At 42.6% G+C, this 26845-nt stretch overlaps 1 protein-coding gene across 2 annotated transcripts in view; it reads left to right on the plus strand.

The window, feature by feature from the left end:
- The window catches only part of CDH13 (cadherin 13), a 715034-nt gene that overhangs the window by 363024 nt on the left and 325165 nt on the right, over positions 1–26845 (plus strand). For both annotated transcript variants that reach the window (XM_081201168.1, XM_081201169.1), the window contains exon 5: positions 16512–16664. In XM_081201168.1, coding sequence (XP_081057294.1) covers positions 16512–16664 — 153 coding nt within the window. The remainder of the gene's footprint in view (positions 1–16511; positions 16665–26845) is intronic.

A 26845-nucleotide genomic window follows, 5' to 3' on the forward strand; every position in this document is an offset into this window, starting at 1 on the left:
CAACTTTTCATTGGCACGACAGTGTCCTTGCCCTCATAGCCAGATGAAGAATGTGAACTCGGGTTTCTGCTTCTGTCAAATTCTTTGAAGCTTAAATCTGAGCAATACATAGGTAAGGCAAGAGCTAAAGGCACAGCAGGTGAATTGCATATCTAAGCTCCAGTAGAAATGCTGACTCAACAAGCTTCATGCCCCCAATTTCCTTTTGAAGAGCAGGGTGGGCACAAGCCTTAGTGTGGCAAATGACAGGCATCTCTGGTCTAGGAAAGCACTTCTGGACATGCACTCTGCAAATGGGTTGGGCCTGTGAAATTTGTTTGCACCAGCGCTGGCAACTCCATGTCCTTGATGATGGAGGTGCTGGCACAGTATCTGACTTACTCTCAGGTGCCTCCCCAGGAGTGATAGGAGGCAGTGGTCCTTTGGAGGTGTCCGACTAAAGGTGTCTCATATCACAGGGGTGGGACACCTCTATGACAACCCACTTGAACCTTCCTCAGGACCGAGCTCCTGACACTTTGGACCACTGGCCTGCTTCTCCAGCTCAGACATAATTAAGACTCCCTCATCCCTCTCAGACACTACCCATGGTTCTCTCTCCAACTCCCTCATATCTTCCTTCTCCTCCTCAGAATCCACCCATCCCTTCCATGACGTCTCCACTGGGCTCATGACACTCAGGAAGGCTCTGATCTGCAGACCATGGGAGTCATCTGGCTTCCTCCTCATGAGAAGGGATGGAAGGTTAAATACAGGCACCATCTCTCTGATATTGGTCTTCTACTCCGGCACTACCACTGTCTCTGCTTCTGAGATAGGACCCATTCGGAGATCCTGGAGGGTTTGGAACTGGTAGTGGCACCAGTAAGGGCAGATGGATTGCCCCCCACCCCACCTCAAGCAGGGTATCTTCCCAAGTGGTGTTATTAGGGTGGTGGTGGTCTGTATCTGCTGACTCCCTTTAAACTCTATGTGTACTAGAACAGGTGATAGGGTTATTTTCCTCCTCAAAGATCTCATCTGGTTATAGGCTGTTCCTGACATAAAGCTGGTGGAACATGCCAGGATAGTGGCGCTTCTGCTCTCCATGCATCGATCTATTCTGTAACTCACAACCTATGTATGCATATGCACCCTGAATATCGGCAGGCTATTAATGTAAAGCTTGCACACGTTATATAGATGAGCTGGTCAACATGTAAATATCAGGATCAGAACCAACATCAACACCTCTTCCACACATTTAGGGTGCATTCAGATGAGGGTAATATTGTGTTAGTTTTCCTGATTCTAATACTAGTAATTATAATCCTTCTGCTAGTTTTCTAACATTCTTTTCACACTGCAGTAGTTGTTGTGTTGTGGAACTGTGAGGTTTTTTAATCGATGTACCACCATGTCATGCTAAATTTCATTCACCCCAGTGGGCATGGTGCGATACAACCATGAACATCCTTGGACAACATTGCTGCTGTACCTGCATCCTTCTGTTTCCCCATAAAAATGGCAGAAAAGAACTGCTTCAGATTTCATCACTTTACTCCCCCCATTTTCTGGGTCCACGGGGTTACAAACAGAAGATTTCTGGAATCGATTGCACATGGAAATGAGTGTTAAACTTCCCTCATGTGCTGCTAGGTTTCCAGAACTGCTTTTTGCACACGTGAAAGCCCAAATATAATGAATAAATTACCAGTTAGGGAAACAGAATAAACTGCCCTGTCAGTGCTGTCTTGGTTCCAGATTCCATCTCTAGACACGTCCTATTTTGCCTGCTGCTTGTTTTATAATTCAATCTTCCATTGGCCACTGTCTGTGTGCCACTTGGTGTGACAATGCAATCACCTTAAGAGCAATGCAGAATAAATTTCAAGCACCACACCTGTTTATCCATCTTTCCCATTCTGGAAGAGCAGCAACCACAAAGCCTATTGATTAAAATGCTTGGATTGGTTTCTGTGCTGCCATTTTAAGCTGAAGTGCAGGGACAATTTCTGAATAAATATCGTATGATAACCTATCAGGCATGCCATCCCTTCCTGTTTTTTTAGATATTCACATTGGTTTCTCCTTGTTCCTTACTTTGTAACCAGAAAAATGTGCACCCCCCAAAAAAAAACCCCTCATTGGATTCCTCTCTTTATTGCAAGAAAAAAAGTAGGTGTTTTAATTAATAATTAAAGTATTAAGGGCTTACAAGATTTAAAAGTTCAAGGTGTTAAATTGGTCCAGTGGACCAGCTGTCTGTCCTTGACAGTAGTGTCATTATCTTGTCACCAGCCAGACCTGTGACCTCTAGATAAGTTACTTATACATGGGGGTGGGGGAAAATCTTCCTCCCATGACCTTCAGTACATGAGCCATGGATTTGTTTCCTAGGGAACTGGTAACTGAGAAAAATCTATAATTAGATCTGTGGGTTATAAGCTACATATGGGAACCGGGTGCTAAGTGTTTCCCTGCAAAAGTAAAGCATCTAGATGTAATAAGCTAGATCCAAGATGATTTCAATTATGAGGGATTCATTTGAGAAATTATATCAAGTACTCTGGATTTTCTTCTCACCTTTCTCCCTACCCCAACCCCACCTCTCTATGCCGCACGAAGTTTTGTGTGGGATGATGTTATTAGGAATCATATCTTGTCGGAAACAGTTGGAGTCAGGACCTGATTGCCCGTAGTGAAGTCATTGGGAGAGGATGAATTCTGTCATTTACACACACACACACACACACACACACACACACACACACACACAGCTGTGATCCTTCAGGTTTCTAATTTTGTGGTCCTCATTCGACAAACCTGTCTGACTTGGAGATGCAAGATTAGGAATGTGAAGGCAAAATAAGGCACTGTTATGCATGTTAATACCTCCAAAGTATTTCTGTCCTCCATCTGTCCTACATCAAGGACTTATCCTCATCTCAGTGTATTTATCCTCATGACAATTTTGTTAAAGTAGATTTACGATGTGGCATAGAGATAACAACATGCCCGATCCTACCTGAGATTTGAACCTGGGTCTTAACATTATGTCAGAAGCAGCTTTCCAAGGCTTATATTTTCAAAATGCTATGGTCTGTGGTAGAGATTTTCTGATTTTTTCTTCCCTTTGGGTTTTGAGCTATATGATTAGATAAATGCATTGTTATCCTCGCTAGTTTATAAATGCTAAAGAAATGCAGGTTTAACTCCCCACCAAAATACCCATGCAAGCTGTGCAGTGGGATGGTTAGTGCATTGGACTAGGACCTGGGAGACCAGGGTTCAAATCACCACTTGGACATAAAGCTCATTGTGTACCCGTGGCCCAATCACTGTTGTGAGAATAAAGTGGGGGGAGGGCACATGTAAGCTGCTATGAACTCCTTCGAGGAAAGGTGAAGTATAAATCAAATAGTGAAGGTCTTGTAAGATTTGCATCCCACAAATTTTGCATTGCAAAAGGGGTTGACCTTTATGTTGGTTTTCATGTAATATATTTGAACCACAAACTTTGCAAACCCTAATAATGCAACAACAACAAAAAAGTGTTTGGCATGTGTACTACTCCATGGCCTTGGATATCTATGCAGATTCTGCAGAGAGTCTTGAGCACTGCTGCAAATGAGGCAATGAAAATTCACATGTGGATATGGATATGTTTTGATTTTAATTGGATTGTAAAGGTAAAGGACCCCTGACAGTTAAGTCCAGTCATAGACGACTCTGGGGTTTCGGTGCTCATCTTGCTTTATTGGCCGAGGGAGCCGGCGTACAGCTTCCGGGTCATGTGGCCAGCATGACTGAGCCGCTTCTGGTGAACCAGTGCAGCGCATGGAAACGCCGTTTACCTTCCCGCCAGAGTGGTACCTATTTATCTACTTGCACTTTAACGTGCTTTTGAACTGCTAGGTTGGCAGGGGCTGGGACCGAGCAACGGGAGCTCACCCCGTCACGGGGATTCGAACCGCTGACCTTCTGATCGGCAAGCCCAAGAGGCTCAGTGATTTAGACCGCAGCGCCATCTGCGTTGGATTGTATTCAGATTCAAATCCAAATAAACATTACTTAGCACAGATACACATGCAGATTTGGAACAGGAAGGCCAGATTGTCAATCTATACTCAGGCGTGAAACTCACTGGATGAATTTTGACCAATCCTTCTCTTGGGGCTCATCCACATTCTCCTTGGACTGAACAGTTTCCCCTTTGCCCCTCTCCTTCCCCAGGGAAAGCCTACTCCTTATCTCTAAAATGGAGCAAACTTCAATCTGGTGAACACCTGAATTGCTCATTTGCTTTGATTGAAAACTAAAGGATGATTTTCCTGGGGGGAATGCAGTGGGACAAGAGGAAGTATTCATAGAATCATAGAATCTTAGAGTTGGAAGGGACCCATGGGTCATCGAGTCCAACCCCCTGAAATTCATAAGCTCTCACTCAATCTAACCTGCCTTGCAGGGGTGCTACGAGGATAACTTTGGGAAAGTTGGAAGGGAGAACCATATATTCTGTTTTGAACTTATTGGAGAAAATTCTGCTGCATTTGCAACAAGAATAACATTGTGATGCATGAAGGCCTAGCTGCAGCTGTGCTGTAAACTTCAAAATACCTCTGGGGAAGCTGGAGAATTTTGTTCAATCTGCATTTAAAAATGAGCTGACCTAATTTGCACTTACTTCCTGAACTAATATGGAGACTGGAATGCAGTTTTCCTATGGATTGTGCTGTTCACTGAGTTTTGCACTGCAGGAAACTCCCCATTTACGTGCATCCAAGGCATGCACATCACACCACCTGTCTGAGGAGATTTCACCCCTCCCATACCCAAGAATCTCCTGACCATCTCCTGATGGTCTCTGCTGACTCTCCAGAGAGAAGGAGGCGTGTCCTGCCTATCTACTTATTCTGCCCAGCAACATATCTGTGTGTGTGAGAGAGAGTCAGTCAGTCAGTCAGTCAGTGTATCGGAGAAAGTGAGAGTGCTAGAGATCCTAGAGATAAGATTGCTGCTAAGAGCAGCTGCAGACTCTCAGTGTAGCATTGATTTATGCTTAGAAGATTCAGCTCTGTATATAGTTTTGTATCATAGTTGTAGTTATAGAATAAAAGGAAGATATTCTACAGAGCTGCTCTCCGAGTGGTTTATACTCTGCAAGACTCTGCAAAACTCTGCTGCGCAACGACTATATTATTGAGACAGTGAATCCGGTGCTCTCAGCTCTAAGCTGTGAGTCCACAGCACTGTGACCTGTTCCTGTGAGAAGGAGGTCTCTGGCGGTGCTACCCAGCTCGCCCAGCCCAGTCGGGGTTGAGGTGCATGAGTCCAGTTGGTGCACTGGCTCTAGGGCGATGCTGACATCGGTTATGGGCCCAGTCGTTGTTCCAGTCGTCTGACCTGACGTTGTCCCAGGCGTCCCAGTCGTCCCAGGTTTCTGTTGCTGATTGCCGGACGGTGGAATGGACGCTGCATGCTGGACTGATTTGCGGTGCCCAGAAGCAGAGCTGTTTGGAGCAGAGTGTTCAAGCTGCCACTGTTGCTGTTGCTGCTGCTTGATTTATGGAGGTATGTTGCTGACTGCCAAAGGAAGAAGATAGCATCCCTGTTTGCCTGTTAATTGCGCTCTGAGTGGGAGAGAGAGTGGCTGAAGGAGTCAAGGCTTTATCTGTGTTGCACGAGGGAAGTGTCTTGCTCTAAGTAATAGCAGACATGGCCTGTGCACATTCTGGCCAGATGGTTCTGTCCTTTCCTCTCCTCACGCCTGAAAACTATGCAGTTTGGCAAGTAAAGATGAAAGCGCTTTTACAGAGGGAAAAGCTATTTCACACGATAGAAGATGACCCTCCAGATAAGGATGATGATGATTGGGCTGAATGGCATGCTGCAGATATGAAAGCCCGAGGGACAATTGTTTTGAGTGTTTCAGACCACTTGCTGGTGAACTTAGAGGGTCAAGAGACTGCACAAGCTGTTTGGCATAAGTTGAGAGATATGCATCTGAGGCAGAATGCTGGTTCCAGTGTGATTTTCTTTAAGAAGCTGTGCAGGCTGCAGTTGGAGAAAGGTGGTGATTTGCCTAGCCATCTATCTCAATTAAAGCGTCTCAGACAGGACCTTGTTCAGCGAGACCTGGCTATTTCAGAGGCTGTGTTTGCAATGCTAATGATCAATAGCCTAGATGAGTCTTATGATGGAGTGGCTGCCCAGATTTCCACAATGCCTTCTGACCGGCTAACAGAAGATTATGTGTCTAGCGTGCTTCTGAATGAGTGGGATCGCAGACAGGCTGTTAGAGAAAGCCGGGAAAACTGTGCTGTTAAAAATGTGCTTGAAAATGTGCCTGAGTCTTCAGCAGGGGAAAGTGAAAGTGAATCTGCTGCTGTTAAAGCTTTGAAATTGAAGCGGTGCATTTCGTGTGGAGCACAAGGCCATTTGAGTTTCCAGTGTAAGAAGTCTTCAAAGAAGAAGGGAAACTTCAGAGGCAGAGGGGGAGGAGGAAGAAATCCCCAAGCACCTGCTACTTCAAAGGCCTTGATCTCTCGCTGTTCCAGTCAACGTGGGTGGAGTTTCTTCGTGGTCGACTATGGCTGTTCAAACCACGTGGCCAAAGATAAGAATCTCTTTGTTCAGCTTGAGAAGCAAGAGAAAGAAATTCATCAAGCAGATGGGACAGTTCTCACAAGTGTGGCTCAAGGAACTGTGTTCTTAAAGAGCCTGAATGCAACTATTAAGAATGTCCTGTATGCGCCTGATAATCAGGACAATTTGTTGAGTGTTTCCCAGCTTGATCGTCAAGGGTTTAAGGTGGTGTTTGCTAAATCTCGCTGTGAAATTCTTAGAGATGGCAAGCTCATTCTGTATGCAAAATGTGTAAATGGATTGTACCAATTGCCTTTTGTTTCAGGTACAGGCACTGCAGAAGCAACTGAGAAAGAGCGTTGCAATTTATCTGTAGATAAGAATGAGAAGTTGCATGACCAATGTATTCATTATTACCACCGTATTTATGCTCATTTGAATTTCCAGGCTGTGGCAAAAATGCCTGATATGGTTCAGGGTATGAGGCTGAAAGAATGTCCCTACCACATGAAATGTGTTCCTTTGGCAAGCTCCCAAAGGTACAGAGTCTGGGAGAGAGGCCAAGAAACCATATGAAGTCATTCATGCAGACTTAGTGGGGCCTCTAGCGCTCTCTAGAGGCAATTCAAGGTTTTTTATGGTTCTGATAGACTCCTATTCGAAATATGTTTGGGTCTATATGCTGCAGAAAAAGTCTGAAGCCTTTACCAAGTTTCGCCAGTTTTGTAAATGGCTCAGAAATGTACATAATGAGAATGTACGTTTTCTTTTCACAGACAAGGGTGGAGAGTTTTGTTCAGAAGAATTTGAAAGTTTTCTTTCTGAACAGGGCATTGAGCATAGGACGGCCACGCCCAGATCACCCTGGCAGAATGGTTTATGTGAGAGAGTAAACCAGACCCTGCAGCAAGGAATCAGAACGCTGTTACATGATTCGGGGCTGCCCAATCCTTTTTGGGCCGAAGCTCTTTCGTTTTTCTGTCATGTGTATAACAGGAGGTACCAGTCTAGTGTAAATTGCACCCCATATGAGATGCTTCACGGAAGAAAGCCATGTGTAAAGCATTTTAAAATTTTTGGTTCGGAGGTTTGGGTGCACACCTCGCAAGGTGACAAACTGAGCAAGCGTGGAGAACATGGTATTTTCCTAGGATATGAGAAAGGGTCTTATCGTGTTCTGATCACAGACACGAAAACCATAAGGCTGACCAGGAGTATTGATGACAATCCACAATGGGACAGAGTTGGTGTTTTTCAGTGCCATCCCATTTGTGATTATGGTGCAAAAGGGGCAAAGAAAGTTAAGAGGGAGGCAAGTGTTGTTGTTGGTGATAATCCTGATGCCAATGTAGTTCCAGATGATGGCACAGATTATCAGAGCTCAAAAGCCTCAGGTGAGTCTGACCCTGACTCAGACTTAGCAGCTTCATATACTTTAGCTCCCCATTCTCCTAAAGAGGAGGAAGCACCAGAACAAGAGGATCAAAGAGTTCTGCGCAGATCCGAGAGAACAACCAAGGGTGTACCACCGAAAAGGTTTTCTGAAGAGTTTGCAAAGACTGCGGTCACGAGCAACTCTGGTGGAGTTTTTAAACCAGGCATGAAGTGTGCTGAGAGTAGTAGCACAAAACGCTTTATTTATTTCCTTACCTGATATTTGAAAGAAAGCATGTATTTGAGTTCTGAAAATGGTTTGTTCAAATCTGCCTAATTAGAAATGTCAATTTGTATCTGAAAGGAAGAAATGTGTGTGAAGATTTTTCCAGAAGCTGCTTATTCAATGGTATTGTTAAAGTGTCTTAGATAAAGGGGGAGAGAGATACCTGCAAATGTGTTAACCAAGGTTGTAAGCAGAGAACAACTTTTGGAGTGTATGTGTAAATTGCAGTTATGTTAAAGATTCTTGAAATGGTCGGATGAAATGGGGGAGGATGAGGAGATTTCACCCCTCCCATACCCAAGAATCTCCTGACCATCTCCTGATGGTCTCTGCTGACTCTCCAGAGAGAAGGAGGCGTGTCCTGCCTATCTACTAATTCTGCCCAGCAACATATCTGTGTGTGTGAGAGAGAGTCAGTCAGTCAGTGTATCGGAGAAAGTGAGAGTGCTAGAGATCCTAGAGATAAGATTGCTGCTAAGAGCAGCTGCAGACTCTCAGTGTAGCATTGATTTATGCTTAGAAGATTCAGCTCTGTATATAGTTTTGTATCATAGTTGTAGTTATAGAATAAAAGCAAGATATTCTACAGAGCTGCTCTCCGAGTGGTTTATACTCTGCAAGACTCTGCAAAACTCTGCTGCGCAACGACTGTATTATTGAGACAGTGAATCCGGTGCTCTCAGCTCTAAGCTGTGAGTCCACAGCACTGTGACCTGTTCCTGTGAGAAGGAGGTCTCTGGCGGTGCTACCCAGCTCGCCCAGCCCAGTCGGGGTTGAGGTGCATGAGTCCAGTTGGTGCACTGGCTCTAGGGCGATGCTGACACTGTCCATCCCCCAAACGTAAGAATGGGATATAAATAATATCCCATTATAATAATATCCCAAATAATTGATTCATGTCTTCATTCAACCACCATTTCTGCACCCTAAAATGCAAAGCTTTAGCCCAACAACCCAGTGTCTCCTCAGAGTCATACAGTGGTACTTCGGGTTCAGAACTTAATTCGTTCTGGAGGTCCGTTCTTAACCTGAAACTGTTCTTAACCTGAAGCACCACTTTAGCTAATGGGGCCTTCCGCTGCCACTGCACGATTTCTGTTCTCATCCTGAAGCAAAGTTCTTAACTCGAGGTACTATTTCTGGGTTAGCGGAGTCTGTAACCTGAAGCGTCTGTAGCCTGAAGCATCTGTAACCTGAGGTACCACTGTACTCATAAATAACTTATCATTCAGATAACTTCCCAGAGTCTTTTCTGTTCACCCCTGTTGGTATAAGTAGAACTGAAAAATGACAGGTCTATCTAGGTATTTGATGCCAGCCCCTAGAAATGTAAAATCCTAGGTGCCCTCTGATGCTTTTGTCTGATAACTGTTTAAGTGCTTCCTATATTTCTTGCAAGCGAGGAGGATGGGAAGAAAGACAGAATAAGTTGACTCTGCCTGCCATTAGCTGTTCTGTCCCACCAGCTTCGGTCGTTACCAGCCGCCACGGTTATGGGGTGCTGTGAAAAAGCAGCATCTTCTCAATTATTTTGTTTATTACCGTTGTGGGAACGCCATTTTGATTTTCTGCCTGAGGCATCAATGTATCTTGGCCTGTCTCTGTTGGATATATAGCCCTAAAGCCTGCAGGAAACCACAGCAACGCTTTGAGGAGCTGCATTGCCCAGCAGATATTCATTTTATTATTATTATTCTGCACTTAAAATAGTAAAATTAGAGCAGCATTTCTAGTCACATGCATCTCCCAATTAAAATTGACCCTTGGGGATTTGACATCGAATAGAGGATAGGGGGAAAAAACTAATTAAACCTGTAAAAGGAAATATAGCAAAAAGTTAAGAGCCAGACTTAGTTTACTTTGCTGAATTAAATTGTGCCTGTTTATTTGCTAGTGTGCAACTTTTCTGCCTGTCAGAAAAAAGGAAACTTTTATTACAGTAAAGAAACACACAACCAAAACCAAAAAGTGCACTGCAATACAAACACACGCACACATTCATAATTTATACTGCTGGATTCCTGAAAAAAATATGTTAAAGAGAAAGGAGGTGTACATGATTATTGTTGTTCTGTATCTATTTATCTCTTTTTGAATTACATGTTTTGGTTACATCCACACCAGAGTACTGTAATGTGACTTAAAGATGTTTTGGATACTTCGTATAGGGCAGAATGTGGCAGCTGAAATGCATGTTGGCATTGGGACTGCATTACACTTCTTCTGTGGTGATACCACTGGCTGCCAATTTCCCCCCAGACCCCATTTAAGGTGCTGGAACTGACCTTTATGTCCCTAAACTGTTGGGGACCAGGCTATCTGAAGGATACCTATATAATACCCACATGAAAGATACCTTTGAGTTCAGCTTCTTTGGTCCTGATCTTTGACTTGCCACAGAAGCTGTCTGGTTGGAGCACACCATAGGCAGGGCCCTTTTTGTGTTGGCCCCACACTGGGAAGTGCCTTCCCAGGGAAATGGACATTGCTCCTTTGCTGTTGATTCTTAGAAGGTGCTTAAAGGCTTCCCCCCTCTCTTTTGATCTGCATTTGGATAATTTTATTGAGCTCTGTTTATGCTGATATTTTTAAAACCTTTTTAGCACTGATGTTTTGTGCTATTTGATTTTTTTTTTAATCATCTGGGATTGTTGATACATTTAATAATTTCAATGATAATTTTATTATTTGTACCCCACCCATCTGGCTGGGTCTTCCCAGCCACCCTTTGTTTTATACACACACACACAAAAAAAACAATATTTATCATTATATTTATACTACTTTTTGTTATGGTTTGCTGTTGCAAATGTAAGCTGCCTTGTGAGGGTACAGATACACTGGGAACAGGGATAGAAATCTCCAGAACAAATAAATATATAGTATATATTCCAACCCTGTGAAGTAGGCGAATGTTGTTTTTAATGTATCCTGTGTAGACTTTAGGTCATACCCCTAGCATGCATCTAAAACACTAACAGCATTGTATCACTTTAAGAGCCATGGCTTCTCTGAAAGAAGTCTGGGAACTGTAGTGTGTTAAGGGTGCTGAGAATTTTAAAAAGACCCTTAACTAACCATAGTTCCCAGGATTCTTTGAGGGAGTTGTGAGTCTTACAATTGAACGAGATGATGTGAGTGCCTGGAATGTGTAGAGCAGGGGTAATCAATGTGGTACCTGAACTACAATTCCCATCATCCCTGACCATACTGCCTAAGGTTGATGGGACTTATAGTGGCCACATGTGGAGAACACCATCTTGGATACCCTTGGTATAGAGTTTGTATTAAAATCCAAGTACTTTTGTGTTGGGAAATGGAAAATAATTTTGAGTGCAACCAGATACCTGCCTCTGAGACTCAAGGATGTGCAGGAATACTTGGAGTTTGCTGGGGGGGGGGGAGAGACAGTTATTAAGTAACATCACCTCTGTGGTTGCTAAGCTGGAATAATATTGTCAAAAGCAAAATTGTTGTGGTTATAAAACTACACACACACACACACAAATCCTCTCCTGGGGATATTGTGGGCTGATGTTCCCTCCGCCTGGCTCCACTTATCTATTTCTTTCTCACTCCTTGGAAAACGCTCTGTGATTTACTTCTGTGATAAGATCAGAACAGTTGAGGGATCATACTGTTGAAATGAGCTTAGCTGGAAGGGACATGGTAACACCAGTTGAAAAATGGTGTTGGTAAATTTCTTCTGGCCAGAATTCAGTGAGTGTAAGGGACTTCTAAGCATAGTTGCCCATTTGTTTTATATTGCTTGTAGGAGTTTATCAGCCTTCGAATGCCATTTGCCTTAGCTTTGATTTCCCTTATGGAGAAACCTCAAGGGATGCAGTCTTTTCCTGCTTCAGAAGTGCTCCTTTTCCTGTTCAGAAGATTTGAGTTAGGCCTGAATCTCACAAGAACATTTATTCACAGGGGGTATTGGAGAGGGCAAAATGGGCAAGGAGCCAAAACCAACCCCGGCCCAGATTTTTCATAGTGTATTTTGTGGAAGCAGTGTAACTTCTCTTGGCTGGGGGAGCACCATATAATCCCCACGTAAGTCTCACTGGAGCAATTCCACATCATGGCACAAAACAGCCACCCGCAAACCGGTGCCCTCCAGATATTTTGGCTTACAATTCCCATCTTCCCCAGAGAAGATGGCCAGCGGTCCAGGATGAAGGGAATTATTGTCCAAAACATCTGGAAGGCAGAAAAGCAGGGAGTGCAGGAACAGAATCATTGCAATGGGAATTATGGGAAGAAATGGGGTTTGTTTTCTCCACCTGGCTTGGGGTGGGGCCTGACAGGCTCCATAAAGCAGTGCTGCTGCTGCTGGGCAGAGAGGGCTCTGTTTTTGTTTTGTTTTTAAAATTGCTTTTATTTTTTTATCTATGTCATTTTAAATTGTGATTGATGTTAATGCTATATTCATAGTTTTTAGCTTTTATGAATTATGTGGAAACTGTTTTCCATTTGGTTGTGTACTTTCTGATGTGTTTTATTTATTGTTTATGACTTTTTCCAAAAAAATAAATATTAGTTTTCCAAAAAATGTAAACAGACAAACAAATATACATCTTAACTGTACTTGATCCAATCTTAGTAACATTGTTAAGTGACTTCCTCAAATCCCTCTGGCTGAATTTCAGTGTATATCATTGTAACAGTTTTCCAAAACCTATTTTCTCATAAAATTAACTTAATCACTTAACCTCTTACTTTATTTTCATTTTAACTTTAAACATATTATTCTCTAAAATTACATAATTAAATCCTAAGCCTATCTGGAATTTGCAAGTTTTCCCAATTAAGATATCTTAGCATATTTAACTAAATATTCTTTGAATTTCATCCATTCCTCCTGGTACTCCTCCTCCTTTTGGTAGCGGACTCTTCCAGTCAGGTCGGCTAGCTCCAAAAAGTCCATCATCTTATTGTTTATGACTTTTGTTAAATTGGTGATTATGTAAATCGTGTCATGCTGTAAGCCGCATTGAGCATTGTTTTTAACTATGGAAAGGCGGCATACAAATAAAATGATGATGGTACACTGGGATAATGATGAAGAAGAAACAGGGATGGACTGTGGCCAACTAAGCCCTACTCAGAGTAGACCCATTGCAGCTAATGGCCTTTAGCTTCAATGTGTCTACTCTGTGTAGGGCCAGCATTGGATACCACTTGATGAAATGTTCTAAAGATGCCAGAATGGTGTTGCTCTCTTATTTATGTTGTTTATCTCTTGTCTTTTCTAAAAGGAGCTCAAGGTGATATACATGCCTCTCCCTATCTCCATACTATCCTTGTGTGGTAGGCTAGTCTGAGAGCTGGTGCCCAAGGTCACCCAGTGAGCATCATGGGCAAGTAGGAATGTGAACCCTAGTCTCTCAGGACTTAGTTTGACACCTTAACCAGTATGCCACACTGGTTACTGTTACCTGGACCCTCATAAACATGGCATTTTGATTTCTGCCAATCCCCCCACAATGCTACATTCTTTGGTGTTATCAAAACAGGGGTGCCAACACACTGTGTGAGCAGATAAGCCCCGTCCCACATAATTGATCACATGATGTGGAGCACACACGCACACACACACACTATTTGAATGGCAATGCCCATCAACTATGTGGTGGGGTAGGATGGCCCCCTCAAATATTTTCTTGGGGGTGGTGAAGGGACCTCAACCAAAGGAGCACACATTTTGAATTGTGTCAACAATTCTATAGGCACCATGGTTTCCCCCAAAGCATTCTGGGAGTTGTAGTTTATTAAGGGTGCTGAGAGTTGTTAGAAGGCCCCTATTCCCTTTCCAGCATTACAATTCCCAAGCAGTTTGACAATCACTCCCTATTCACAGGGGATTCTGAGAATTGTAGCTTTCTGAGAGGAGTGGGGGCTTCTAACAACTCTCAGCACCTTTAACAAATTGCAACTCCCAGAATTCTTTGGGATAAGTCCTGACTGTTTAATGTGGAATCATAGCACATTATATATGAATGTCACCTCAATTAGAAGAGGTCCATATTTCTGTCATTTTTGGGAGTACGTAGCTCCCTCTTGTGGCTAATTAAACTTTAAACAAAGTATCAACTTAGAAAGACCTTCTTCTTGATAATTGTCAATGTCGTCATTCCAGACTTTAAAAGAGCAGGTGCAAGGATAGAAACTCAGGCATGGGCAGACATAACTGGATCTTGACTCTTGTGCTTAGTTTTCATTGCAGGTGTTTTGTTCTGAACCATATCTAGGAGCTTTTTTAAATGTTAACTTTACTTGCAAAATTTGGAGGGAGAATGACTAGAGGCAACAGCAAGCTTTTCAGGGGGATCTGAATGACTGTCCTTCAGAGCAACAGAATGACTTCCTGGAAAACAAACTCCCTTGTCTTCTGAAGCACTCACTTTGACCACATTCACATCATACATTTAAAGCACTATGATACCACTTTAATAATAATAATGGCTTCCTCCAAATAATTCTGTGAACTGTAGTATATAAAGGGTGCTGAGCGTTTTGATTGACCTCTATTCCCCTCACAGAGCTACATCTCTCAGAATGGTTTATCAATCATTCTTTCTTCATAAGAATCATACTTCTGTGAGGGGGAATAGTGTTCTCTTAACAATTCTCAGCACCCTTTAAAAAAACTTCAGCTCCCATAAGTCTTTGGGGAAACCATACCTGTTTAAAGCAGTATCATATTTCTTTAAATGTATAGTGTAGATGAGGCCTTGAAATGTTGAGAGGGTGCTGTGGACAGCAGTCAGAACCTGGACTTCCTGAAAACAAACTCCTTTGTCCTCTGAAGCGATCACAGATCTCTCATGTGGAAGAGCTTTGTTGTTCACTTCTGTCACCATGTGCAGAATTCCCTCTTTGTTTTAGTGAATTGAACAACTCTCCAGGTTACAGTGAGAACCGGTGGCATTGCTTGGCCCAAAATGCAGCAACTGTACACTTTGCACTATTTCCTTCCCCTCTCAGGTGGCAGAGGGAGCCCTCTTGGTGGTGCCACTACCACCCTCAGATATTAAGGGGATGGTGGTTTAGTGGAGGGCATTATCTCTAGCAGCTGTAGAATTCCCTCTCCCCAGAGGCGCATTTGGGACCTTTATGATGTAGCCTCATTGCGTGCTGCACGCACACCTTTTTACCCTCACATGGGTGGGTAAGAAATATTATGAATAATAATAGCCAGCACCACCATTGTATATATAGAGGAAACAATATTTCTTACATCATGAATGTTGCCTCATATTATGGATAGATGAACTGTATTGTTTTATTGCTACTGTTATTGCAGGTTTGCCATGGCCATTGGCTAGAACAATAAACTTATATTGAATTGAACATCTTTAAAGAGACATGGCAAGAGTCATTATTATTGTTTAACTGGCAGCTAACATTGATGGCAAATCTCTCTCTCACACACACACTCACACACACACCCAAAACAGGGAAGGGGGCACATCAAATTAGTGTCTGCTAGGTTCTGTTGGAGGAACACGGGTGGCACTGTGGGTTAAACCACAGAGCCTAGGGCTTGCCAATCAGAAGGTCGGCGGTTCGAATCCCCGTAATGGGGTGAGCTCCCATTGCTCGGTCCCTGCTACTGCCAGCCTAGCAGTTCAAAAGCACATCAAAGTGCAAGTAGATAAATAGGTACCGCTCTGGCGGGAAGGTAAACGGTGTTTCCGTGCGCTGCTCTGGTTCACCAGAAGCAGCTTAGTCATGCTGGCCACATGACCGGAAGCTGTATGCCGGCTCCCTCGGCCAATAAAGTGAGATGAGCGTGGCAACCCCAGAGTCGGTCACAACTGGACCTAACGGTCAGGGGTCCCTTTACCTTTACCTAGGTACTGTTGGCATCAGGTTAAACCTAGGATTCTGGGGGATGGCAGGGAGAGCAATGTCCTGATCTCCATTGCTGAAAACATAAACCCCAGCTGTTACCTAGACCTGCCTCTTGCCTTACGTGAGGCCCCATCTGCACTATACATTTAAAGCAGTATCATATCACTTTAAAAAGTCATGGATTCTCCAAAGAATCCTGGGAACTGCGGTTTGTTAAGAGTGCTGAGAGTTGTGAGTTCCCCTCACAGAACTGCAGTTCCAATACTACCCTAGGAAGAGGGATTGATTGTTAAACTACTTTGGGAATTGTAGCTATGTGAGGTGTAGGAATCATAATATAGGTGTGCTACAAGATGATAAATTGTTCCTAATTCTTTTTTGCTGCTTCCTTGGCTTGTATCCTCACTACTGTGTTTGCCTCATACAGGTGGTAGACAATGACAGACCAGAGGGCTCCAAATTTCGGATTTTTGGGAAAGGTGTGGACCAGGAGCCAAAGGGATTTTTCAAAATTGTCGAGAGCACAGGAGAGGTCCTTGTGACACGGTCCCTGGACAGAGAAGCAATGGCCACATACCAGGTAAGTCTCCATGCAATGTGTTTGTGTGTGAGTGTGTGCGCGTGTTGTTCTCTCTCTCTCTCTCTCTCTCTCTCTCTCTCTCTCTCTCTCTCTCTCTCTCCCTTTTAACTTGTGATTGCTTCCAGACTGTCATATTTTGTCTGAGTGATTCAATCACATACCAGACCTTTATGTTTGTGCATTTGAAGTGGATTTAAAAAACTTTGTCATCCTAGCACAATAAATCCACTTTTTAAAAAAAAGAAAAGAAAAAGAAAGACATTTTGTGGTTTGGAAAGTGATGGGGAAATGCATTAGAAATTGTGAGATGAATGTATGGGAAGGTTTATAAACCCTTACAAGCAAATCGGGATGAATGCAGGACAAATGCTGATTGTTCTATAACCACCCTGCCAACAAATCAGGATGCATGCTCAGTAAATACTGGATATAATGCAACTTTTGTGTGATCTTTGTGCAAGAAAATCAGGATGGATGATCAATAAACAAGTAACCTGGAGGGGCTCTTTATCTTCATGGGATGTTGCAAAAGTTATGCTTTATGTTTCTTGGCTTCAATTTGCTGCTTCTTCACAGTGTTGTAGATAGTGATGTAGAAAATTCAAAACAAGTGAAGTGATGATGCTGGCCAGAATATGTGAATCTTGTAGGGCCTGGGGAGAAATTTGTCCCCTTTCTGTTGCTTTCCAAGAGCTCGCTATGCAAAAATTCATTTTCAGAACACAAGAAATTAGTACCCAAACCTCACTATATGCACTGCAGAGTCAGTCAAAATGAAAAGCTGGACTTTGTCCACTTCCTTATTGGTGTTTTGCTTGTCAGTGCCAAACATTTTAGGATAGAAACCATGCAGGGAGGGAGAGATCAGAAAAATATATATTTTTCTTTTGTCTCTCTTCTGCTGGTTGACTGCAGCCATTTCAGGAAGGGTGGTGAGAGATGGGACAAATCACAGATTAGAGATATAGGAAACAATGGCAATTGTCAGCTTGTTATGCAAACACTCCCCTAACAAACAATTTCCTGGGTACACATTATGTTCAGAAGGCAGGACCTGTGGGCATTTACCAAATACCAAACCAAGCAAAATACAGCATTCAAAACTTCTCGGAATTCTGTGGTATGGACAGGAATTGGAACATTATCAAGGGTTTCATTGTGTCCACAAATGCCACTTTGTTGACCTCTGTTCTAAAGGCAGTAGTACTGCCTGTAGAACCAAGGCTGCAGTACCTGTAGTAGCAGGATCAGACCATATATAACAAGGCTGTATGGGCCACAAAAAAGACAAGAAAGGAAGAACGTATTGTCAGAAAGTAGGAAGGCAAATTACAACTTAATGGTTCATCTCACCAACAAATTGTATAGGCTACAGATCAGATAGTTGCAGAGGTTGGGTCTCTTGATTCTCATGGCACCGGGATTAGGAAGTTAGCGGTGCCTGTTATTCAGGGCTCCAAATTCAAGAGTGTTGGGATGTAACACTCCTTTTAGGTGTCAAATCCTGTATGGCCAAATAGTTGATCAAAGGGCAGCCTTCTCTCATAGTAAACCAAAGCATTCCCCATGCCGGAACGATTACAGCACATCTTCAAATATAACCCCAATTTATTTCCTTTAGAATAGTCTCCCCCGCCCTTAAGCCTTGCAAATCACATAAAACAATATATATTGCAGCATGCTAGATGAGCCAGAAAGGAGATGCAAATGCATCTTTTAATGGGCTGCAACTCTTTCTGTGTGACCCGTGATAATTCTGGTGCTCAGCAGGCCAGCCAGAGTCCCGTTGAGCAAGCTGCAGTCAAGAAGATCTGCAGAAGGAGAATGCTCAACTTGATTAGTCAGTCTTTGGAAAAACAATGAACTGGAATCAATGAAGATGTATTGTGAAGTCAAGAAAGCAGCAGGGTTCTGTCCCCCCTTTGATTTTTCTTGATACATGAAAGTATTTGAGTCTCTTGCAAAGTCTTGGGAAAGTTTCTTTTTTTTAAAGAAATGCTTTCCTTCATTTGGTGCTTATGAATTATTTTAAAAGCACAATGGAGATGAAAAATAGGAGGAGATGACTCTCCATGGAAAGATATAAATATTTTCTGAACTGTCAGTGCAGCAGAATAGAATCCTGGTATTCTGCAAAACTGGAAGTGATAAGTGGGTCATCTGGTTCAATGCAATAGGCTTGAGAGATGGGCCCAGCTCATTCAAATTACAATTGCAACAGAGAACTTCCTGTGGTACATTTTTTCTCTCCAGCAGAAGAATGATTTGCCACTTGTCTGGAGCAAGGAGCCATTAACCTCAAGTAAATGGCTGAGCTGGAAGCCTTCTAGGTAGTGTCACCATTAACTTCTGCCTAAAACAAAATTTAATGTGAACTTGGAAGTTCTTGCTTGAGCAAGGAACTTTGATTTGACTACAAATCCCATCGGACCAGCCAGCATGACCTAGTATCAAGGGTGATGGGAGTTGTAATTCAAAAGACCTGGCCGGCACCAAGTTGGGGAAGGGAGAATTAATGTGTAGATGTTGTAGTTTTATCTTTTAAAAATAAAAACAGAGACAATTGCATTTAGAAAGAAAGAAAGAGAAAGAAAAGGAGGGAAGGAAGGAAGTAGCACAGATTAACTAATGGAATTAGTTCCCACCTTTTCATTTAGACTCTCACAGACTTGGTCATTCACAAATTATTCTTCTAGTCTGAGTAAACAGCTTGCAAATCAATTCAATAAACAGGAATACTAAATCCAATTCTGTAGATGGAAGGCTATTAATACATTAACCACCCAATGTTTGTGTCAGATAATTTATGGCTAACAATCAGGCTCCAAAGTCATTTTATTTTCCCCAAATTGAAAATGTGTTTTCGTTTCACGGAGTGTGCTCAGCTTAAGCGGGGGTTGAGGAAATCCCTTAATTACTACAAAATATTGTTCCACATAATATTGTACAAAATATTGAAAACAAAATCCCTTATTTGGAAGAGCAGTTTTGTCTGGTACTTTCCAAAACATAGTGAAAGTCAAGTCTGTCTGTGTGGGAACCAATATTTATTTTACTTACTTGTTTGCTTATTTCATATATTTATATGTCACTTTATAACTGAGATGCTTTCAAAGTGGCTTGCAACAGATTCTAAATAATAAAAAGTCTTTAAGCAGCCATAGGAATGGTCGGTAAACCTTTTTCAGGCCAAGGGTCTGCTCAACCTTCTGGGTACCACATGCCAGGGATGTTGGAGTTTTCTGAGTCCTGGGCCCTTGCAATATATGATAAAATGTGATAGCTCAGTGGCAGAGTACATGTTTTGCATGCACAAGGTCCTAGGTTCAACTCTCAGCATCACTAGGTAAGGCTGGGAAAGTCTCCCTGTCTGAAACACTGGAGAGATGCTGTCAGTATAAACAACACTGAACTAGATGGACTGTTGGTCTGATTCAGTATAAGACAGCTTCCTGTTTTCCTACTTTCCACGACTTTCCTGGGTGTCATTCATCTGTCACATAAAGTAGGCTCCCACCACCATCATTATTTGGTTTTTATTCTCTCCCCTACCCCCAACCTGATTTTAATAATCATGTTCAGTATCCCAATTAATCTCTCTCAGAGAAACAGGGGTGCTTTCTGGCTTCTTCGGTGGAGCTGTGGGCTTAATTGGTCTGAACGCTTCCTCTTATGTATCACTATCTAAAGCTTGGGATCCTTGTCTGGGAAGACAGCCTGTCACCGCAAGAGAAGGAAATAAAATGAAACGTGGAGAATGAAAGCTTCTTAACAATTGATTTCACATCCGGCACTTGTTAAACATTTTTCTTAGACAAATTTAAAAAAGAAAAAGAAACCTTTTATAATCTCTGATTTGTTTCTCTTTTCATAAAGGGGGAATTGCCTAGGTAAATTTTGTCAGGATTCCAATTTTCATGATGCTAGCTGAGTGGCATTATCAAACTTCTCCCCACCCACCTACCTTGCCCCGACGTCTTATGCCTGCAAAGTGTCAGTTTCCGATTGTGTTTGGTTTCAAAGTATTTGTGCTCTGAAAGCAGCTACATAAAAGATTTTTGACTGGCTGCTATTATCTCCTTAAAAGCTGGAGTGCTCCAAAAGGCTGGCTCCCCACCGCCTAATTCTGACTCTGGAGGTTTTAGAGCTGACAAGTCTCAAGCTTCTGATCAGAGTATTTTGTTGTCATATAGGCCCCACAAATTAGTGTGTTTCAGGAGAAGCTTGGGATCCCTTTGGTAAGTAAATGCATCCAGTTTTAAGAGGGACAGACTGGGAGAGCGCTATTGCCTTCATAAGAGAATGTAAGAATAGCCCTGCTGAATCAGTCCAAAGGCCCATCTAGTCTAGCATCCTGTTCTCTGAGCTTCAGGCATTTCGCATGCCTGCAAAGTATATATTCTGTCACTGAGCTCTGGCATTGTTCTGAACCAGTATTTTGAGTCTGATAATGATATAAAGGGGACGCAGGTGGCACTGTGGGTTAAACCACAGAGCCTAGGACTTGCCGATCAGAATCCCTGCGATGGGGTGAGCTCCTGTTGCTCGGTCCCTGCTCCTGCCAACTTAGCAGTTTGAAAGCACGTCAGAGTGCTAGTAGATAAATAGGTACTGCTTCAGTGGGAAGGTAAATGGCGTTTCCGTGCACTGCTCTGGTTCGCCAGAAGCGGCTTAGTCATGCTGGCCACATGACCCGGAAGCTGTACACCGGCTCCCTCGGCCAACAAAGCGAGATGAGCGCCGCAACCCCAGAGTCGGTCACGACTGGACCTAATGGTCAGGGGTCCCTTTACCTTTACCCTTTAATGATATAAACACATAGGGAGAGCCTTGCTGAATCAGGTCAATGCCCCATCCAAGCCAGCATAGGACAGCCTCAAGCAGTACCCAAGCAGAAGAGTCCTCTCTTCTGTGGCTTCCAGCAGCTGGTATTCAGAAGCATTACTAGTCATGATGCAGATCACATCATCCTTATCATCCATGAATTTGTGCAGTCCTCTTTTAAAGCCATCCAGGTTGGCGACACGGTCTCCTGTGGGAGCAAGTTCCATAGCTGAATGCACTGTATGAAGAAGTAAACAGCATTTCTGTGCTCTCTGTTCCACTCTGCCAGAAGTGGTTTAATCATGCTGACCACATGGCCTGGAAAGCTGTCTGTGGACAAACGCTGGCCTAAAAGCGAGATGAACACCACACCCCATAGTTACCTTTGACCCCACTTAACCATCCAGGGGTCCTTTACCTTTACCTATGAAGAAGCACTTTCTTTTTTCTCTATTGAATCTTCCAACACCCAGCTTCGTTTATATTACTCTTACCTTTTCTCTAAACTAAAATATCCCAAACATTGCAACCTTTCTTCAGAGGAAAGTCACTCCATCTCCTTGATGATTTGGGTTATCCTTTTCTGAAACTTTTCTGACACTACAATATCCTTTATGAGGCGAGTTGGCCAGAACTGTGCACAGTATATGCAATGTGGTTGCTCCATAGATTTATAGAATGGCATTATGATGTCAGCAGTTTCATTTTCATTTTCACTTCATTTCCTAATGATCCCTAGGGCAGAATTTGCCTTTATACATCTCCTGCACACTGATCCAGCAGAATGTTCATCCCGTATAACAATTAAATTAGACTGTAGTGTTCAAAGAAAACAGTATACCGGTACATACCTCTGAACACCAGTCCCTGGGGGACATATAAGGGTGTAGATGGTTTTTATCTTTGTGACACGATTGTGGGCTTTCTGGATATACGGTAAGCGGTTGTCTACTGGGTTAAGCTGGATGCTGGATGTATGTTTGGTCTAATCCCCCAAATATCTGCCTATGTTGCCATTCCTGTTCTGTGGAACAGCATCCCTTTTGAAATTGGGCAGGCACCCAGTATCTGTGCTTCCAGAAGATATTCTTGTTCCAACAGGCTTTCCCAGCTGAAATAATAGGTCCTTGTCACAAGTGTCTATTTTGTATTGTTTTAGGTTGAAACTTATCTGCAGTTTTCATATTTGTGTGTTTCACTTTTTTTCTGTTTACATCATACATCACCTTGAGACATGCCCATTATTGTGTTTTGGGTGGGAGGCAGGACACCCAATTCCTCACATGTTCATCTGTAGAACACAGAACCTGGCAACATGTGATTGTCATGTACCTTACTTTTTTGTTAAATCATTTTACATACAGGCATCAAAATATGTAATCCAGTAAATGTCACAGAAGAATACTTTTGCATGGCAAAAAGGATTATTTAAGCAAAAGCTGGATTTTAGCAAAACAGCCACCTAAATAATTATTGTAAGGTATTAGACTCACAGCACACTTTTCCTTCTGAAAAGCTACCATCCAGATCAGAGGAGGTCCAGTCCCATTTAACTTCAAAAAATGCATCAGATCTTTCTACATCATTAAATGGGCCTTGGTGTGCTTTCATGTTCTCTGTCACATTTGGTTATGTAATATAATAAATCCTCTTGCTCTTTTCTCATCTGTTGCAAGGAGAAAGAGGTATTTTACTTTCTACCTGCAAAAGAAATATCCCTCTGAGGCTTGAAAGCCCATGCATGCCAGTGTTCAATTTCCATGCTCCATTTCCACATCTGTTAAACAAAATTTTCTTTTAAAAAAATCTGAACAAAAATTGTGACTTTTTGTGTTAATTTCTCCCAATATGTAGTCTTTTTTGCTTTTATTTGTATCATTTGGCTTAATAACTGCATCTCTGCAAGGAATTTTCCCCAATATGTTGTAGTTTTATACATTATTGTCGCTAACTTGTTCAATTTTGTGTACATGGTTTGATTGGAGAACTGAGTCACATAATTCAATGTGTGAATTTCAAAGAATAGAGGCATTCTGGTTTACTTATTAGTCCAAAAACTGTGAATTGGGTAGATCTGCATGAAAATGTGAACTGCACACATCCCTCCCCCAATTCTTCCCAGTATTACATAACTTGTGCCAACAAAAACGTGTATCCTCCCCCATTTTGTCACTGCATATGAGTTCCACCAGGAAGCTGGGTTTTGCTGAAGCGAGACAGAAAAAGCGGGGGAAGAGCCCTGGATATGGCTTTAACAGCTAATGCATTTAGATCAGTGGTTGAGTCTTAAAATGATTGTCACAGGATGCAAACAACCAGAGTAAAATACATAGCAGTCACTGAAGAAAATGGATTGAGTACATAAAGAGAATGGGCAAATGAGAAGGTTAAATGGTGGCTGGCAACTCTTCTGTACAATCTGTTGCAGAAATTGAAATGTAACTATATTCGAGGGAAAGTAGAGCTCCAACTTTATATGGACAGCCACAGAGACAGCCCACAGGCCTGTGTGGAAGAACATTGTTAAAATCCAGTGCATCCTGTTCTGCCATCCTTGTTTATTAAAGGAGAAGCAGTTCCCCACAGTTGTCGTTTTAAAACACATATTAAGGATGTAACCTGGGTGTTTCTCAAATTGTGATTTCTGACGTTAGGATTGGTTTATATTCAGATCTTTGTGCAAAACCACCTTCTCTCTGAAAAGTGTTGTCAAGTAACACATGTTTCAAAGGGATCTTTATTGAAGCAAAGTACAGTCATATCTCTTGTTACGTTTGCTTCATCCTGTGGCGACCCGGAAGTACTGGAAAGGGTTACTTCAGGGTTTCGCCGCTCGCGCATGCACAGATGCTCAAAATGACATCACACGCATGCACAGAAGCAGCGATTCGCAACCCACAGATGCGGGTTGCGTTCTGCTCATGTTGCGAACGGGGCTCCGGAAGGGATCCCGTTCACAATCAGAGGTACCACTGTAACAACACAGATTCAGCTTCAGGCACAAAGTTATAACAGCCCCGGCAACCAGGTTGTTCATCAGGGCAGGATGATCTGAGTATATTACACCAATCTTGGCCTGACTGCACTGGCTGCCAATTAGTTTCCAGATCCAATGCCAAGTGCTGGTTTTTGACATATAAAGCCTTAAATGGCTCAGGACTTCAATACCTCAAAAACTGCCTCTCCGTATTAACCCACCTGGGCTCTGAGATCATCATGTGAGGCCCTTCATGCAAGAGAGGTCTGGAGGGTGGTAACTGGAGAACTGACCTTTTCTGCAGTGGCTCCCCATTTGCAGAATGTTTTCCTCCATGAGGCTCACCTGACACCTTCATTATATATAGGCACCAGGTGAAAGTGTTGCTCTTCAACCAGGCATTCAGCTGATTAAAAATCAATGGCTTTTTAAATTTGTTTGTGGGATGGAGGTTTATTGGTTTGTCTTTGTTTTATTATGTATTTTGAATTTTTATATTGTGAACTGACTGGTGGCAACTCATCAGAATTCCAGGCAGTGTTCTCTCCCAGCCCTACCTGGAGATGCTGGGGATTCAACCTGGTCCCTTCTGTAGCCCTTCCTAATGTGACTAATGTACATTCTCAAAGTGCTTTCTAATACAGTGAGGAGGTGCAACAAAATACAGATTCCAGCTTATGGAATCTGAATTGCTCCCTCCCGTGCTGGAATACCTTGGGAGGTGTATGGCAGCGGCCATGCCTTGCAAGCTGCGAGATCTGCAGGTCAGAAAGGGGAATGGCAGAACACCTTTCACAGGAGACCCCTGTTTATATCTGTCCAGAGCTGGCCTGGAGTTTGTTTGAAAGTAGTGACTAGCTGAGCCTGCATCCATCTTTCTGTAAATACACATGTTTGAGAAGCTAGATTTGGCAACTTACATAGTGACACGGTGAGCTTATTGATGCATGGAACTACTAGCAGAACATTAAACTGCAATCTGTTCTGTACAGAGACTTCTTCACTCTGCAAACTGATTATCCAGTCATTTAATTCCTGGGCACTCTTCTTTGAACAATGGAGTAAATTGCAGTAACACCTAAGCAGAGAGAAAAAACACGTGTGCCCACTTAATAGCTTAAACAATGTGTCAATATGCTGAGGGGGTGAAGGGAGAGCAGTGATAGATGTGCCATTGTTTTCACAGTTAACATGTTTTTAATAGCAAGCATTAATCTGGGTATTAAAATATGATGGGTCCCTACAAAATTGTGGGAGGGTGTGGGAGGAATGCAGTAAGTTTAGGAGAAAACATGCCACTAACAGAATTGAGAAATTCAAGGGCATGCCTCTGGGCCTCATTGTTTTTCTTGAGCAGTAGCTATTGATCAATACAGTGCTTACTATGTGTAGAACATGCTTTGAAGTTCTGGATGCAAGCGTCTATGTAATTTCCCCAGCCTCTCATTGACTGAGCTACCTGAACTGAAATCTAAGAGGCAACTTAACTCCTAAATCCAGGTTGGCAAGGTTAGGAAATTGATCAGATGAATTCTGAATAATAATAAAAATACCATTAACAGGGTAAGCAGGGAATATTTCCTAGGAAACTTGGAATTAATATCAACCCAAAAAGTGGTGGGCGGGGTAGGGATGCAGCCAGGCTTCTGAAGGAAATGTTCATTCCGTCAACAACATAGTTGGCAAAAAAGAAGATGATGGAGAAAACTTTTTCATGTCCTCTGGTAATGTTATGCATTTTAGCAAAGATGTAAAAAATGGAAATAAGCTGTGACTGCTTCCTCGCCACTGCCCCCCGCACCTAATTCTGTTCCATATATACAGACAAAATGTAATTTATTTTAGAAGACAGGAGATGCATTTCAAGGGGGGAGAATGTACTACTAACCACCGCCATTGGCATTATTTAACTTTGCAAATGTTTTACACTAGAAAAGGGCATTAATTGTGTTGATGTGCTTTGTGCAAGGCAAAGTCAACAGAATATATGCAGTTCAAGGATGCAGCAGTGGTGAGAACACAGCCAGAGCCAAGATTCATGCCTTTGACAGAGATTAGATCACAGGCATCTAAATTGTTTAGCTGGTCTTCCACTTCCCCATTTTCAGAGGGAATTAAACTATGTCTTTCTTTTAAATAACCATAGATCAATGGGAATAATGAAACAGGCTGCTGCCATCATTTATCTCTTGCAGAACCTTTGGATGAACTACAGTGGGTGGTGGGTGGGTGTTTGCATACACATGCAGCACATTATTATCAAAAACAATTTCTATACTGCATTTCATTTTGCAGCACCCTACTTTCCCCCTATATAGTGTGGGCTTCAGCTAGTTGTATTTTGGGGGGCTGCGTAGGAATTCCCTGGTTGGCTCTTGGG

Source organism: Podarcis bocagei (assembly GCF_964188305.1).
Source record: "Podarcis bocagei genome assembly, chromosome: 7".
In the NCBI taxonomy this organism is placed as follows: domain Eukaryota; kingdom Metazoa; phylum Chordata; class Lepidosauria; order Squamata; family Lacertidae; genus Podarcis; species Podarcis bocagei.